Source organism: Ursus americanus, chromosome 23 (genome assembly GCF_024610735.1).
Source record: "Ursus americanus isolate L20-20 chromosome 23, mUrsAme1.1.p, whole genome shotgun sequence".
Classification (NCBI taxonomy): Eukaryota; Metazoa; Chordata; class Mammalia; order Carnivora; family Ursidae; genus Ursus; species Ursus americanus.
Window position 1 is genome coordinate 31,918,203 of NC_142149.1, and position 17,255 is coordinate 31,935,457.

At 35.1% G+C, this 17,255-nt stretch overlaps 1 protein-coding gene across 6 annotated transcripts in view; it reads right to left on the reverse strand.

The window, feature by feature from the left end:
- TRIM37 (tripartite motif containing 37) overlaps window positions 1–17,255 on the reverse strand; it is a 135,759-nt gene that overhangs the window by 66,921 nt on the left and 51,583 nt on the right. For all 6 annotated transcript variants that reach the window (XR_006775576.2, XM_045773543.2, XM_087854549.1 and 3 more), the window contains exons 13-16: window positions 6,823–7,002; window positions 3,595–3,709; window positions 2,463–2,681; window positions 1,061–1,197 (exon numbers count right to left, since the gene is read on the reverse strand). Coding sequence is in view for 5 of the 6 variants with exons in the window: in XM_045773543.2 (XP_045629499.1) it covers window positions 1,061–1,197; window positions 2,463–2,681; window positions 3,595–3,709; window positions 6,823–7,002 (651 nt within the window). In the remaining variant the exon portion in view is untranslated. The remainder of the gene's footprint in view (window positions 1–1,060; window positions 1,198–2,462; window positions 2,682–3,594; window positions 3,710–6,822; window positions 7,003–17,255) is intronic.

A 17,255-nucleotide genomic window follows, 5' to 3' on the forward strand; every position in this document is an offset into this window, starting at 1 on the left:
AAGAGAGAAAACAAACGAGGAAAGGGGAAAAAATGAAAGAGAGACACAAACCAAGAAATAGACGCTTAACTATAGAGAACAAACTGATGTTTACCAGAGAGGAGGGTGGTGGGCAAAGGGAGATATTTACAGTCTCAAAATATGTCCCCACAGGATATTTGTTAATTACAAAGTGAAAAATCAGTAATTTTAGAGTAGAGAAATCTGGCAGACATCACCTTAACCAAGCAATCTAAATTAATCAATTGTAATGGGACAGATAAAAGACATGTGCCCTCCTGCCACTCCCTCATAGGATGCTCCGAAAAGGCTCTATCATCACTTCTTTCTTTAGTACTCCTGCCTAAAGTGCATAACTTCAATTTCATTGTGCGGAAACACTCAGAGGACTCCCAAATTGAGGGACTTGCTACAAAATAACCGCTCTTTCTCAGAAGTGTCAAAGTCATTAACAAAAAATTTAAAAAAAAAAGATGTGACCCAGATTAAAGAAGATTAAGAATAAAGAAATTTAACTAAAAGCAACATATGATACTGGATTGGATCCTAAACCAGACAAAGGAAACCAATGGCAAATTTTTAAATGGTCATAGATTATAGTATTACATCAACATTAATCCTGATTTTGATAACTATACTGTAGTTACATAAGAAATACAGTTGTTTTTAGGAAGTACACAATGAAAAGTATATTCACCTAATCTCGAAAGTCACAAAAAAAAAAAAAGAGAAAAGAGGAACACAATAAAATATTAACACTCGGGTAATTAATCTGGGCAAAGGGAATATGGGAACTGTTATTTAATATTTTTGTGACTTTTCTTAAATATGAAATAATTGCAAAATTAAAAGTAAAATGAAAAACTAAATCTCATTTTGGAACCCAGAAATGAGAGGGAAGAACCTGATTGTCTTTCCTTCAAGTTCCTTCTTTATATAAGACACTTTATAGTAAGTAAAAATGCTGAATATCCCCACCTTTAGGCCTAAATTAGTTAACATGCTTCTAGTAATTACCACTTAGATGCTTTATAGTGGGTAGTTAATGTGAGATACTCACATAGTTTCTTCATCAATGTCATTTTCCTCTGTGTTACTTGTTGCTGTGGAACTGGCAGAGGAACTGCTGCCATCAAGGTGATTCACTTCATCTTCCCCAACAAGATCCAGATCCAGATCTCCATCTGAAAGTTCATGCTAGATCAAGGCAAAGAAACAAGACTTCTATCTCAAATGTTTTTACTCAGTTGATCATCTGATCCAGCTGATGGACCAAGCACCAAAAAAGAATGTAATCATCCGAATTTTCAGCTCCTGTGCAGAGGCAGCTGGGCCCTTTAGAGAAAATCATACAACTACATCTGGTTCCACTAATGACTTATTGCTACCATTTTCAGCTAGGCCTTCAGTGTCTCTGGAAATGCTTCATATATTCCATGTCAGCTGCCAGTAAGGCTCTTCACAAGGTAACATTTCAAACCATCACTCCTTTAGTCCTACCTAACCTCTAATACCCTCAAGGACATCATAAAACTATCATCCATATGCACAGAAAAACACACTGGTTATTAATGTAAATATCCCCCAAATTTTAGCTGCCCTACCTGCAAACCCCACCATGCCTTTAATTCATCCTATCAAAGGTTAACTGCTTCACCTGAGTGCTCCACTCCAATCACTCTTATCTCCTTAAATGGTTTGTCTTATCAGTACCTTAACCTTACCTCTCTGCACTGGCTCCCTCATTTTAACCCATACTTGATGTCTCCCATCTTAAAAATAACAATTACAAAAAAACAAAACAAAAGAACACAAAAAATACCCCATCTCTGCATCACTGTCTTTAAACAATAATAACCACTTCTTGAATTCTCATTCTGGTGGTGGTTTAGCTGGGATAAAACCTGGCTGTCTCCCAAATTCTACATCATTCTACCCACATGTGCAAAAATAAAGTACTAGTTTCTGTGAATGGAAATAGAATGCATTTTAATTCCACAATTTATATAGTTTCCAGAATGTGCATCAGTTTATTTTGCAGAATGTACAGTTTTCTACAATAAATTTTAGAACCTTGCAACACTTAGATTCAACAACTTATTAATATTTACAGAAGAGCATACGCTAGTAATGAAAATAAATGGACAAGACTTTTAGTACATTGATACATATAGTATACATATGTAGAGTACTCTATATATTCTATATTGGAAACCATAATCTTATTCCCTTATAAAACACAAAAGGAACCTAAAACAAATCTAATTTGTTATATAATAAGAGTGGGGGGAGGGACATGAGAATGGGGGAAGGGACAGAGAGAGAGGAAAAAGAATCTCAAACAGACTCCCCTCTGAGCATAGAACCCAACATGGGGCTCTATCTCATGCCCTGAGACCATGACCTGAGCTGAAATCAAGAGTCGGATGCTTAACCAACTGAGCCACCCAAGCGCCCCTTACATGATAATCTTCATTCTGAATCTTCTCTTCCTCTTCTTCATCCTCTTTGACCTCTCTTATAGAAGCTGTAGTAGGACCATCCTGGAGAAGCATATCAGTGCATGACACAGACTTCTTAGCACGTGCCTCAGGAGTGTCATCATTTTGCGGGCTAAGATGATTATCTGGTGGTGACAAATCTCTTGATTTCTGAGTTCGAGACAACTCAATAGTAAGTCTCTTTTAAAATAATAATAGCACAAATAAACATGAGTCAAAAGCAGTGCTTCACTGGTACAGTAAAAAACATTTTAAGTAAAAAAAATACATCCAGATGTCCTAAAACTATTTTTCAAACCATCTTTCTCACTCCCTCCTGGTTTTGCTTAGAAAAATCTATGGCAAAAAAAACCCTGCCTCCTTTATTCTCATTCTTCTTCTCACATCCAGCCTGAGCTACACATACAATTAGCAAACTGTACAGTGAATAGCAGTTTTAAATAACATACTTAACATGAAAATCTCTCCAAGTATGTGTTCATTCATACTTTCCTCCCTCATCTATTAACCATTCTCAGCCCTTCCATCCTTCCACTCCATCTCTATTTCCACTGGCAGAAAGAAACATTCCTTATATAATTTAGTTTACCACTATAAGATAAAAATTCCTTAACTGATCCTCCCCAGGCAGGGCTCAATTCAACAATAGTGAAAATTCAAGACATGGTAATTTTCAATTAGTCTACAGCTTAGAATCCTTTAAATTCAAGATAGCATGGAAAAGAGAAATACTCAAATCACCGAGAGAAACACGAAAAGTTTACCTCAAATGAGAGCAGCACTGTCCAATACAGCTTTCTACAATGATAAAAATGTTCTATGTCTGCAGTGCCCAATACAAGCACTTGAAATGTGGCTACTGCAACTAAAGAACTGAATTTATTTCAATTAAGTTCACACAGCCACACGTGGCTAGTAGTAATGAACTAAAAGTGCAAAATTAGAGGCTCAAAGGTGCTATGTAGGGCAAGAATAAGGTAACTGGACTTTTCTACAAAATTATGAAAGAGTAATATCCAAAATTTAATTACAAATGTAACAGGCCAGTAAGACTATGAATATGAAACACTAAACCCATATGCTTTTTGCTTACCTCTTTAAGGTTATTTATTTGTTGGATATAGCTAGTTTGTGCAGCTTCCAATTGAGTAATGTACCAATGCTGGTCCCGGCATTTTTGAAAGAAAGTTGGTGAACGAACCTGAAACCTTAAAAGAAGAGCTGCACTTGAAACATGTTCCAAACAGAAAAATATTATCAACCAAGCCTTGAATCTGTAACTATAAATTCTATCATTTTAAGTTTATCTGATTACATTACCAGGCTAAAATTCAAAATGAACTCAGTTTATACATACAGTTTACAAATTATAATGACATAATGTTCTGAAAATTTATCTTCAGGTGAGCTATCTAAACACAAACTATACTTTCCTAAAGAAATAACATTACACATCATGGTTAAACTCCCAAACTACTAAAGCATATTATTATAGTAATCTAGATCAAATACCATGTTGATCACGAGTTGGGAAGACGACCACGCTAGGGGCGCCTGGGTGGCGCAGTCGTTAAGCGTCTGCCTTCGGCTCAGGGCGTGATCCCAGCGTTATGGGATCGAGCCCCACATCAGGTCCCTCCACTATGAGCCTGCTTCTTCCTCTCCCACTCCCCCTGCTTATGTTCCCTCTCGCTGGCTATCTCTATCTCTGTCAAATAAATAAATAAAATCTTTAAAAAAAAAAAAAAAAAAAAAGAAGACCATGCTATGAAGGAAGGAGGAAGCTAATGCTTTCTTTCCCCCTTCCTTACTTAGGTCAGACCTTACAAAAATAGGCAAAGTTTGTTTTAGACACTGCTCTTTTTCCACTTTCATCTCATGTTCCCATATTTCTTATCCCCAGTAAAAAAAAAAAAAAAAAAATCCCTTAAAGGATCAACTACCTGGGACTGCTTTACTGTCCCCCAAAGAGTCGCATGCTCTAAATAACCTATATTCCCAACCCCTCCAGATAGCAGCTTAAAATCAGCTCTCCATATGGCATATTTCAGCTTGGGTTAGGGAAAAAAACAAGTATATTAAGGGATCTTAATGGATAAATGATAGGATCTCAATCTATTCAGAGTTATCTGTACTTTTATTTTTACTTATTTATTTATTTTGGTGGGCTGCAAAGCAAGGTTTATTGAGCGATAGCAAAGTGATAGTTCAAAGCTCCCAAGGAGGGAAGGGACCCAAGGAGCTGCCCTATCTGTACTTTTAAAACCCTAATACTTACTAATGCAAAAAAACCTCTGCCCATGTCAGATAAGCAAACTTGAGTCTATTCATAGTGAAAAACTCTATAGCAATATGTAAAGAGATTTCTAAAGAATGGAAGAGTCCCAAGAGGCAAGACTAACTTGGAAGCCTAAAAATCATCCTTCCAGTCTTGCCACCGTTATGTTAAATATCATTCCATTTTTTTGTAGGATTTTACAGCCACTATAGGAATCTACTGACCATCTAGAGTTATCTGCAGCAGATAATGATTTTCAGGCAAAGATACTCATGCATTAGAGGACAAAGATTATTCACTCAACCACTATCCTAAGTGGATACTGCCCAGTCAGTATACATTGCTAAGACTTTCAAAAGGACATTATCTTTGAATAACTAATTGACTATAGTTAATTCTGAACACTACTGTTAGTATCTGTGTCATTAAAACAAAAGCAAGCATCAGGTAAAATTCCTTAACTTATTCATTTAACAAAAGGAGAATAAAATACATACTTATTCATATGTAGTTATAGAAAAACCTTAAGTAACTTTCTTTTTTTTTTTAAAGTATGCTCCACACCCAGTGTAGAGCCCAACTCGGGGCTTGAACTCATGACCCTGAGATCGAGACTTAAGCTGAAATCAAGAGTTGGACACTTAACTGACTGAGCCACCCAGGCACCCTTTAAGTAACTTTCTAATAAGTACATATAAAATTCCACCAGAACTGTCAATTGAGGCTTAAATTTTAAGCAATCTCTCATTAAGTAAATATTATGAGTAATAAGATAATTCAAAGCCACCTCTCCACGAATCCTACAGCATTTTCTACTGCTATTATAGCAATATCTTGTAGAATAAATTGTTTTTATCTGCCCATTTCATCTGGAGTTTCCTGAGAACAAAATCCATGTCTTATTCTTTCTTAATATTAACCCACTGCCAAGCGCAGACTCAGTAAATGTTGCTGAATAAAGGATAATAAAACATCAAAACAGGAATCTGTTCCTGTCCTAATATTCAAGTCTATCAGGAAAAGTTTTGTTATAATTAGGGATGGCTAGAAGTTGGGCTACACTGAATTAAAAAAGGGAAACTCTATCGCACAGATTACCACCAAAAGATTCAACATTACTATGACTCCAATAAGGAGAGAACTAAGGAAGGCAGGTCAAAGTGACAGTTGAATAATTTTGCAATCCTCTCTATGGTTAAAGTGTGGAATAGCAACAAATTATTTCTTTTGGGAAATAATTCTTAAAAATAAACATTATGTAATGATGCTCCAAAATGTCTGACTTGTAAAGGGTACAACTTGTTAAGGGTACAACATTAAACATGGCCATTGTGGTTTTGTAGTTAGCGTTTACATTGTCCTTTCTTGCAAATAACACACCAACTACTATCACTTAGTTTGTTTTCATCAATTTTCATCTCTATTCCCTTACTTTTAATTTGCTGTTATCTAGAAGAAACTGAAAATTATTCTGTGAGTTTAAGCTTGTAAAACCAGTCACCAAAATATACAATGTCAAATGAAAAAAAATAAGCACTCGATCCCTATTTTTGTATTTCCAAATGGTGAGGTTGCTAGAAGCTCACTAGATAAATATATAGAACATTATTTATTGGAGGCAGTAGTTTCCTTTTTATGGAATTACTAACAAGATGCCAAACACATTTCTAAATCATATTACTACACAGGGCTCCTGAAATGAAATAGTTAAAAACATAGTAAGATTGTAATTAGTATAAATTTCAATATTCATCTCTGCTAAATGAATAAACCTTTTTTTGAGAGAGAGAGAGAGAGAGAATGTGTGCACGTGCATGAGTAGTTGGGGAGGGGCACAAGGAGAGCGAGAGAATCCTAAGCAGGATCCATGCTGGGCGGGGCTTGATCTCACAACCCTGAGACCATGACCTGTGCTGAAATCAAGAGTCAGACACTTAACCTACTGAGCCACCCAGGCATCTCAAATAAATAAACTCTAAAATAAAGTTCTGATGACATTATTCCCCCATGATAAAAACAACGCTATCAAATGTTTCTTATTACCTTAAAATCACTGTATCATTTTGTCGATTCAAGTATCCCTCATTTGCAAGTAAATCTAAACGGAAAAATCTATTATAACCCCAGCATTCTCCAACTTCAAAGTCAGATGCAAATTCTCGAATGATATTTTTGGTAGGATCATTGCAGGACTGATGAACCATCTCTACACGATACTCATATCTAAAATTGAAAAACAAACTATTAATATAGAGTTAATAAATAAGAAGAGAAGACAGACATATCAAAACACTGAGTAGGTCATTAAGTTATTACCTGAGAAGAAATTTACTGATATATACAGTCACTTTTCTTTCAGAAATGACTGTATCATTTATAAAGACACCAGTTTTGTGAATGGGCTACCGTAACATGATTGGCACTAGGTCCTTTTTTCCTCTTAAAAATGTTTACTAATATAGTAGGTTTAAAGTAGCACCTCAAAAAATAAATTTTGTATAAAACAGTACTTTCAAAGTTACTTTTGTTTTTAGCAAAGCTATATATTTTTCCACATATTCATTACCTGTATTTCCTCACATATAAATATTCTGCCATCCCCACTGAGGTTCACCCCCATGCAATTATAAAGTAAATAACAATTTTTTTTTAAATACTATATTATTCCAATTCAAGTTTGAATAAATTGTGTTCAGAAATTCAAGCCTACAAAATTTTCTAACTGAAAATAAGTAGACATTGAGAATTCCAATATACTCAGATTTCCATAACTTATATTACATAAAACTCCAAAGTCTTCAAACTCATTTTTACTAAGAAAGCCCTATTATTTAAAGAAGACAGAAAAATGAAAAAATAAAGATAACCAGAAGGAACACCCAACAGTAGCCATAAAGCTTACCTTTTTGGTGAAGACACATTTTTAAAAGAAAAACACAATAGCTTACAACCTGCTATTTCTGCTGGCAAAAGTAAGGAAAAAAATTTCAGCTCTTTACCTACAGATACCAGATGTGAGAATCTCTTTAAGTACTGTCGAATGGTTTTTATATTAGTATCACTCACAATACATCATCAAGATTGATGGCACAAAGAACTAAGCAATACATAAGTTGTGATATTTTGTCCACTTCGATTTTAAGGTACTCATGAAGCTAGCTCTGTAGTATAAAAGGTACCACTAAACATCCAGAAATAAACCCAAATATCCATGCTCAATTGTTTTTGACAAGGGTGCCAAGATCATTCAATGGGGAAGAAAAAGTCTCTTCAACAAAAATGGTGCTGAGAAAACTGGATAGCCACGTGCAAAAGAATGAAGCTGGACCCTTACCTAATTCCATATACAAAAATTAACTCAAAATGGATCAATGACCTAAATATAAGGGCTTAAAACTATAAAACTCTTAGAAGAAAACACAGGGGTAAATCTTCACAAATTGACTGAATCTGGCAATGCATTCGTAGACTTGATTCTAAAAGTATGAGCAACAAAAGGAAAAAACAGGCAACTTGAACTTCATAAAAAATTGTACACCAAAGGACACATCAAGAAAGTGAAAGGACAAACCTGCAAAATGGGACAAACTACTGTCAAATACTATAAATCATCTGATAAGAGTTCAAGCATTCAAAATATATATAGAATTCCTATAATTCAACAACAAAAAGGCAGGCAACCCCATTTAGAAATGGGCAATGGACTTGAATAGACATTTCTCCAAAGATATAGAATGGTCAATAAGCACATGAAAGGATGCTCAACTTCACTGATCATTAAGGAAATGCAAATCAAAACCCCAATGAGATACCACTTCATACTCACTGGGATGTCTCTAAAATATAATTAAAAATGTAAAATTATTAAGTGCTGGTAAGGATGTGAAGAAATATGAACTCTCATATGTTGCTGGTAGGAATATATTAATGCAAGTTAAATTAGCTACAAAGCATCTCAACCCCAAACTTAGATAAAACTAATACCTTAAATTTGAATATTTCAACTTGGAGTCTTTGCTTCTATCAAACCGAAGGTCCAAATAAATATGACAACTGTTAACTTAAAAATTTTAGTATTATTACATTTACTCTCCCAGAGAAAGTTCAACTCTTTATTTAAGCAACTCAGAGAAATGCCCTTCTCTAAAACAAGGCACTCAGCAGACTATTAAGAGTCAATTCCAGGAACGCCTGGGTGGCTCAGCCGGTTAAGCATCTGCCTTCGGCTCAGGTCATGATCCCAGGGTCCTGGGATAGAGTCCTGCATCGGGCTCCTTGCTCAGTGGGGAGCCTGCTTCTCTCTTTGCCTGCTGCTCCCCCTGCTTGTGCTCTCTCTCTCTCACAAATAAAATCTTAAAAAAAATAAAGTAAAATAAAAGTCAATTCCAGAATGTCACTCATATGCAAATTTTCTCTGAAAGCCTATACATGTATATGCTAACACACACCTCTAGAGATACTTAAGCATAATGAAATTATGAGAGTACCTCTACAGCTCCCAAGTGATATAAAAATCTACTACAAAAATCATCTACAATGATTTAAGTTTTTATTCCGTATTTTGGCAGTTAAACTACTTTACTGTTCAACTCTGAATTCCATAATTGAGTGACATTTTAATATTAATAAAAAAGTATTCAAACTCCTCTCTAGGCTTACTGAAGTGTTAAGAGAATTCAGAGATAAGAGGATGTCATTTTATCAGAATAGAAAGGTCTCACTGAGGTATTTAGATAATATCTAACAAATATACAAATCCTAATCTTTTTTCAACCTTAGTATCCTGGCTAATATTTCATTTTCAGTGATAACGTTATAGTGTTTGTAAGACAATGTGAACTTTAAGTTCCTGAAGTGTATGTGGTCAACAAAAGCACAGAAATGAAATCAGTACCAAAGGCAACAGAAATATCACAAAATCTACATTACCAGTAAGAGAAAAAGGAGAAGCTTCCCAAGGCAAGAAACAGAGGTAGATTAGAAACAGCTTAATCAAGAGACAAGGAGAGCATCAACATGGATGGAACTGGAGGGGATTATGTTAAGTGAAATAAGTCAAGCAGAGAAACACAATTATCACAGATTTCACTCATATGTGGAACATAAGGAATAGCATGGAGGACATTAGGGGAAGGAAGGGAAAACCAAAGGGGGTGAAATCAGAGGGGGAGATGAACCATGAGAGATTATGGACTCCAGGAAACAATCTGAGGGTTTCAGAGGGGAGGAGGGTGGAAGGATGGGGTAGCCCAGTGATGGGTATTAAGGAGGGCACGTGTTGTAACGAGCACTGGATATCACAAGCAAATAATGAATCATGGAACACTACATTGAAAACTGTACAAATGATATACTGTATGGTGGCTAACCTAACATAATAAAACAAAAGAGAGAGGGAGAGACAAGGAGAAGCCCAAGATTTAATGGTAGCAACAGGGACATGAACAAAATCCTACAATCACTGAGCTTCTTATAATTCTGCCCATAATCAACCACCTTCCAATCAAAATGGCTGATTTCAGAGAATCAAACAGAGCCCAGTAGTTCAGAACAAACAGTACAGAGACCAAAAAATCTGTTAAACAGATTGCTGTTAACCAATGCTGATCTTGAGTGAATAATTTAACTAAGCCATCACTGTATTACCATCTGTGAAATGGGACAAATAATATAACCTATAGCTTAACAAGATGTTGGTAAAGCAAAGTGAGTTACATAAAGCACAGCGCTTGGTGCAAAGTATATACTTAGCAGTTAGCTGTTAAATTAATGATACAGATGATTCCACTGTTCAGATCATACAGGACATCTGGAGCAGAGCTGTAACTAAAACATACTTATACTTCGAAGGCCAGAATCCTTCCCATATTACTAACATTATTCATAGTTTGACTCATCAATAGTGGCAAGAATATTCTGCATTAAGGTTAGTCTATGCCAGAGGTTGTTAAAGTGTAGTTTGTATGCCCCTGGGGGTTAGTTCCTATATGATCCTTTTAGGGATCCAAAATGTCAGAACCATTATCATAATATTAAGTTGTTTGTCCCTTTCATGTGGACATTTGCACTAATGGTACAGAAGAACAGTAGTTAAAAATGTACCAGTAGTCATTATATTATTCAGTGCTACACACTTTCAGACAGAGAAAAAAATGACAGTGTCTCTCAGGAATGTCTTTGATGATGTAGTAAAATTGTTAACTGTTATTAAACCTCAACTCTTGGTATCACAAAATGGGAAACACACATAAAGTATTTGTGCTGCAGAGTGATATACAATAGCTATCTTGGGGACAGAACTTCAACTGAGTTGCAAGTTAATTAGTCACATTTTTTTGTGAAACATCAAATGAAAGAACAACACAATTGTAGATATCTGGCAGAAATTTTCTGGACCAAATTAAGGAAAAAAACTGCCAGTACTGGTTGTCAATGACAAAACAAAAGCTTTCAAATAAAATATCATAATTCTGGAATATCTGTATGTGCTACATGAGCTTTAAAAGCTTTCTAATACTTCAAGACTCACCTGATGAAAATGGTAGTATCAATGAATGTAATTCTTTGATATCACATAGTGAAATGTGTCAACTGCATATTTAGTAAACTATTATTTTCCAAATGATCAATACATGAGTAAAAGATCCATTCAAAGTACAAGACAGACCAATGGAGTTTTTATTGTTGTTTGTTTTTTTGAGTAAACAGCTTTAATGAAGTTAACAAAGAAAGCTAAACATATTTGAAGAGTACGATTTAGTATAAAGTATACAATCTGGTAATTTATATGTGTACACACACACACACACACACACACGCACACATATACATACCCATGAAACCATCACAATCAAGATACTACTGAGAGATACATCCTCTCCCAGCTTCCTCTGCCTTCTGTACTTCCCTCCCTTACCCTCTCCCTCCCCCTAACCCCAGCCCTGTCTTTCCCTCCATCTCCAAACCACCACATATCTGCATTCTGTCACTACAATTCACTTTGCATTTTTCGAGAGTTTTACCTAAGTGGAATCATATACACGCTCTTTTTCTGTCTAGTTTCCTTCATGAATAATTCAAAAGGTATTCATGTTGTTGCACATATCAACAGTTCATTAGTTTTTACTGCTGAGTGGTATTCCATTGTATGGACACACCAAAATTTATTTATCCATTCAGCTGTTGATGGAAATTAGGGTTGATTCTATTTGGCTACTACAAACAAAGATGCTATAATATTTGTGCAAAGTCTTTGTGCAGACATATATATAGTTCCTTTTCTCTTGGGTAAATGGTTAGGAGTGGCTTAACTGAGTCATGTAGTAAGCATCTGTTTAACTCGTTAACAATCACAAAATAGTTTACAAAAGTGGTTGTATCATTTTACATTCCCAGGAGGAATGTACAAGACTTCAAATTTCTATGTATTCTTGCCAAAACTTGGTATCTTTTTAGTTTTAGCCATTCCAATGGGATATAGTGGTTATCATACTGTTTATACATTTCCATTTTCCTAATAATTAATGCACTAGGGTATATTAGTATCGTATTGATTATAAATTTCTATTTCCCTAATGACCAATGCTATTAATCATCTTAAATAGGCATATTTGCCATCAATATATCTTCCTTAGTTATGTGACAAATGTTTTGTCCACATGCGTAAGGGAGCTTGTTTATTTTTTTTATTGTTGAGTGTTGAGAGTTCCTTACATATTCCAGATAAAAGTCCACGCAATTTGAAGAAGAGAACTTTATGGTTCTCATGAAGTCGAATGTGTTCTTTTATAGATGTGCTTTTGGTTTATAACTAAAATATCATTGCTTAACCCAAAGTCACAGATATTCTCCCAGAAGTTTTATTGTTTTGGAATTTAAATCTAGGATTACAGTCAATTTTCAGTTAGTTTACATATATTGTACGAGCTATGGATACGAATTTATGTGTTTTGCATACAGATATCCAAGCACCAAGACTATACTCCCTCTATAGCATTGCCTTTGCATCTTTATCAAAAATCTGTCTTTACGAATGTAGGTTTATTGCTGGACTTGTAGCATATTCCATTCATGAATTTTTCTAACCTTATGCTAATACTATCCTATACTAAGTTAATACTGTAGCTTTACTATAAGTCTTTTTTATTTGACAGAGAGAGGAGAGACTGTGCACAAGCAGGGGAAGTGACAGGCAGAGGGAGAGGGAGAGGGAGAAGCAGGCTCCCTGCTGAGCAGAGAGCCGGACACGGCTGGTTTCCAGGACCCTGGAATCACGACCTGAGCTGAAGGCAGATGCTTTACCGACTGAGCCACCTCGTATTCTGCTTTGATTGTTTCCTTTCTTCCGCTTACTTTATCTTCTTTTCTCTAGGTTTTTTTTTTTTTTTTTTTTTCCCTAAGAGGGCAGGGGAGGGGGAGAGAATCTTAAGCAGACTCCTTACCTAGTGCACGAGGCCGAAGCGGGGCTTGATCTTACAACCCTGAAATCACAACCTGAGCCAAAACCAAGAGTCAGATACTTAACCAACTGAGCCACCCAGGAGCCCCTTTTCTCTAGGTTTTTAAAGTAGATCACTGATTTGAGACCTTTCTACTTTTCATTTATGCAGGGGTTAGGGGAACTTATCCCCACATAATCAAAAATGTGAGTATGATTTCTGACTCGCTGAAAACTTAACTAATAGGTCACTGTTGACCAGAGGCCTTACCAATAACATAAACAGTTGATTAGCACATATTTGGTATGTTACACGTATTATATACTATTTTCTTAAAGTTAGAGAAAAGAAAATGCTAAGAAAATCATTAGGAAAAGAAAATACATTTACAGTAATATATTGTATGTATCAAAAAAATCTGCATATAAATGAATCTGCAGTTCAAACCCCTCACAATTCAAACCCATGTTGTTTAAGGGTCAACAGTAAATTGGCATTTTATTACTATAAATTTCCCTCAACTTACTGCTTTAGCAGCACACTATGAATTTTGATTTAATTTTCATTTGATTCAAACTACTTTCAAAAAATCCCTTTTGATTTCCTCTTTGATCTAGAGTTATTTAGAAATGTTTTACTTCCAAGTATTTCAGATTTTTAAAATACGTTAATATCTAAATTGATTCCACAATGGCAAGAGAAGATACTTTGAACGAATTGAATCCTTTTGAATTTACTGAGGTATGTTTTATACCCCAGAATATGGTCTATCTTGGTAAATAATCTGTGTGCAACTTCTGCTACTGTTTGATCAGTCTATAAATGTCAATCAGGACAGGCTGGTTGACAAAGTTCTTCAAATGTACATCCTTGATGATATCCTGCCCATCTGTTATATCAATTAAGAGAAGAGCTTTTGTCTATTTCTCCTTGTACTTCTCTTGCTTCATGTACTTTGAAGATCTGTTTCTCGGGCATAAACATAAATAAATGTGCAGTATTGTCATATGTCCTCTTCATTAACTGATCTTTTTATCACTATGAAATAAACTTCTTTATTTCTGGTAATATTTCTCTGAAATCTAACATACTTTTGACTAGTACTAGTATGGTATATCTTTATATTTAAAGTGCGTTTCTTGTGGGCAACATAAACTTGAGTTTTGCTTTATTAGCCAATCTGACAATCTCTACTTTTTAACTGGGTGTTAGACCATTTACATTAAAACATTTTGGTATTCATCCTATGTTTATAATTCCATTTTATCCCCTTTGTTGCTTTATTAGTTATATGCCTTTGTCATTTTAGTAGCAGCTTTATAGTTTATGGTTGTTGTGGTAGGCTGAATATTACCCCCTACCCCAAGATATTCACATCCCAATTCCTGGGAAAAAAATGGGAGCATACACCTGTGATTAAGCTAAGGATCTTCAGATAAGGGAACTATCTGAGATAATCCATGTAGACCCTAAATGTAATCATGAGTGTAATTTTAAGAGGAAAGCAGAAAAAGTTCTGACAAAGAAAAAAAAAAAAGACAAGGCAGTGTGATCCAAGGCAGAAATAGGAATGATGTGGTCATAAGCCAAGGAATGCTGATGGTCCCAGAAACTAAAAGTCAAGGAATGGATTTTCCCCTAGAGCCTCTGGACCTAGTACAACCCTACTAAAAACCTGATGTGGGGCTAAAAATCGTTTTTGGATTTCCAGCCTCTAGAATACGAGGGAAGACAATTTCTAATATTTTAAGTTGCCATGTTTGCGCTAATTTATTATACAGTAGTATGTATGTTTAAATCGTCAGAGTCTAGCTTTGTTACTCTATCACTTCACATACGGTGTCAGAATCTTCTATTTCCATGCTCTACCCTTTCAGCCTTTACGCCATTTATTGCCGTGTACTTCAATATATATTATAAATTCCAAAATAAATGTTATCGTTGTTTAAACAGCCAATTATCATTTAAAGTTATTTTCATAATGGACGATTTTTTTAATTAACCCATGCAATTTCCATTTTTGGTACTCTTTATTCCTTTGTTTAGATTCAGAAGTAAAACTGGTATTATTTTTCCTTTTATCTGAAGCATGTACTTTAATATTTCACATATTCCAGGTATGAAAATACCTTTATTTTACGTTATTTTTTAAAAGGTATTTTTGCTGAATACAGAATTCTAGGCTGATATTTCTTTCTTTATTCCTTTCAAGATGTTGCTCTGCTATCATTTTACTTGTATTGTTTCCAGTGAGAAATCGGATTTTGTCCTTATCTTTATACCTCTATAAATAATTTTTTTCACTGCCAGTTTAAGACTTCCTGTTTATCTTTGGTTTTGAGCAGTTTGATTATGACGTGCTTTGGTGTTTTCATCATGTTTGATGTGCTTGTAGTTGACTGAGCTTCCTGGATCTGTATGTTTCATCTCTTCATCAAGTTTGGGAAACTTTCACCATTCTTTTTCTTCCCATCTCCCTGTTTGAGGACTCTAGTTATCTACACATTACGCTGCTTTAAGATGTCCTACTGTTTTAAAATGAATTTTTTTGTTTCATTTTGGACAGTTTCTACTGCTATGCCTTCAAGTTCATTAATCTTTTCTTTCACAATATCTAATATGGTCCATGTCACCCAGTGTACTTTTTATCTCAAATATTTTCAAGAAGTTCTATTTGAGTCTTTTACATCTTTCCTATCTCTACTCAACTTTTGAAAAAATGGAAAAGTTATAATTGTCTTAAATGTCTTTCTCTAAGAATATAGTTGTCTTTTTTAAGCCATACAGAGATTTCAAAAAATGGAAAACAAGTTTTCTCATCAATTATTTTGCTTTAGAAAGTTATTCAATAAAATTTTATGTAATATGCAATAGGTTTATTTTTAAGAATAAAAAATTAATTTGTTTTAATTTCTAATTCAGAAAGCATCAGCAGAAATAACCCACATAAAGAAAAATAGTTCTTGCTCAATTTAGACGGATTCTTCTCCCCATTAGTGATTATGTTTTCCTGCCTCTTACCATGTCAACTAATCCTTGACTGAACACCAGATATTGTAAATCTGACTTTGATGGGTAGTGGATATTTTGTGACCTTATAAATATTCTTGAGCTTTGCTCTGGGATGCAGTTTAGTTACTGGAAACAATCTGATTCTTTCAAGTCTTGCTTTTATCTGTCAGGTGGATTAGGAGCACTGTTCAGTTTAGGACTATTTGTTCTCCACTACTGAAGAAAAATTTCCTGAATACTTTACTTAGTGCCTCATGAATTATAAGCTTCTCCATTATAGTGGTGAGAACAGACAGTTACTACACCTTATGAGCACCAGGCACCACTCCCTCTAATCTTTCAGATGGTTTTTTTCCCCCAACCTCAGGTAATTTCCTCACACATGTGCCCTGATCAGTACTCTGCCAAATACTTAAGGGAGCCCTCTACAGATCTCTGGGGTTCTCTGTGCAGCTCTTCCCTTTCTGGAATTCCGTCCAATACATTCCAGCTGCACTGGTATTCCTGGACACTCAGCCCTGTCTCCTCAAACTCAGAAGTCTATCAGACTCTACCTCAGTTCTCCCTCCCCATATTACAGCCTGAAAAATCTCTCAAGACTGTAAGCTGAGGCAGTCATACAGTTTATTTGTCTATTTCTTATCTCTAAGGGATTGCTTCCATTTGTTGCCTCATGTCCAATGTCTAGAAAATGTTGTTTTTCTTCTTTTTCTTTTTGGTTGTTGAAGAAAGGGTTATCCCCCTGTTACTCCATTATAGCCAGAAACAGATAATCTCATGCCGAACCAACAAATTTTAGTGCAAGAGAATAAAATAAAATTCACTGACATGGCTCTAGATTTCACATTACAAATTATATTTAACGAATACAACTTGTTCAACTTTGGCGTAATATCAAAAATAATTCACTATTATCTAAAATTGTTTTTCTAGATGTTCCTCCTTAACAAAAAGTAGATTATAGTGGTTGCCAAGAACTGGGGAGAAGGGGAATGGGAAGTGACTGCTAATAGGTTTCTTCACGGA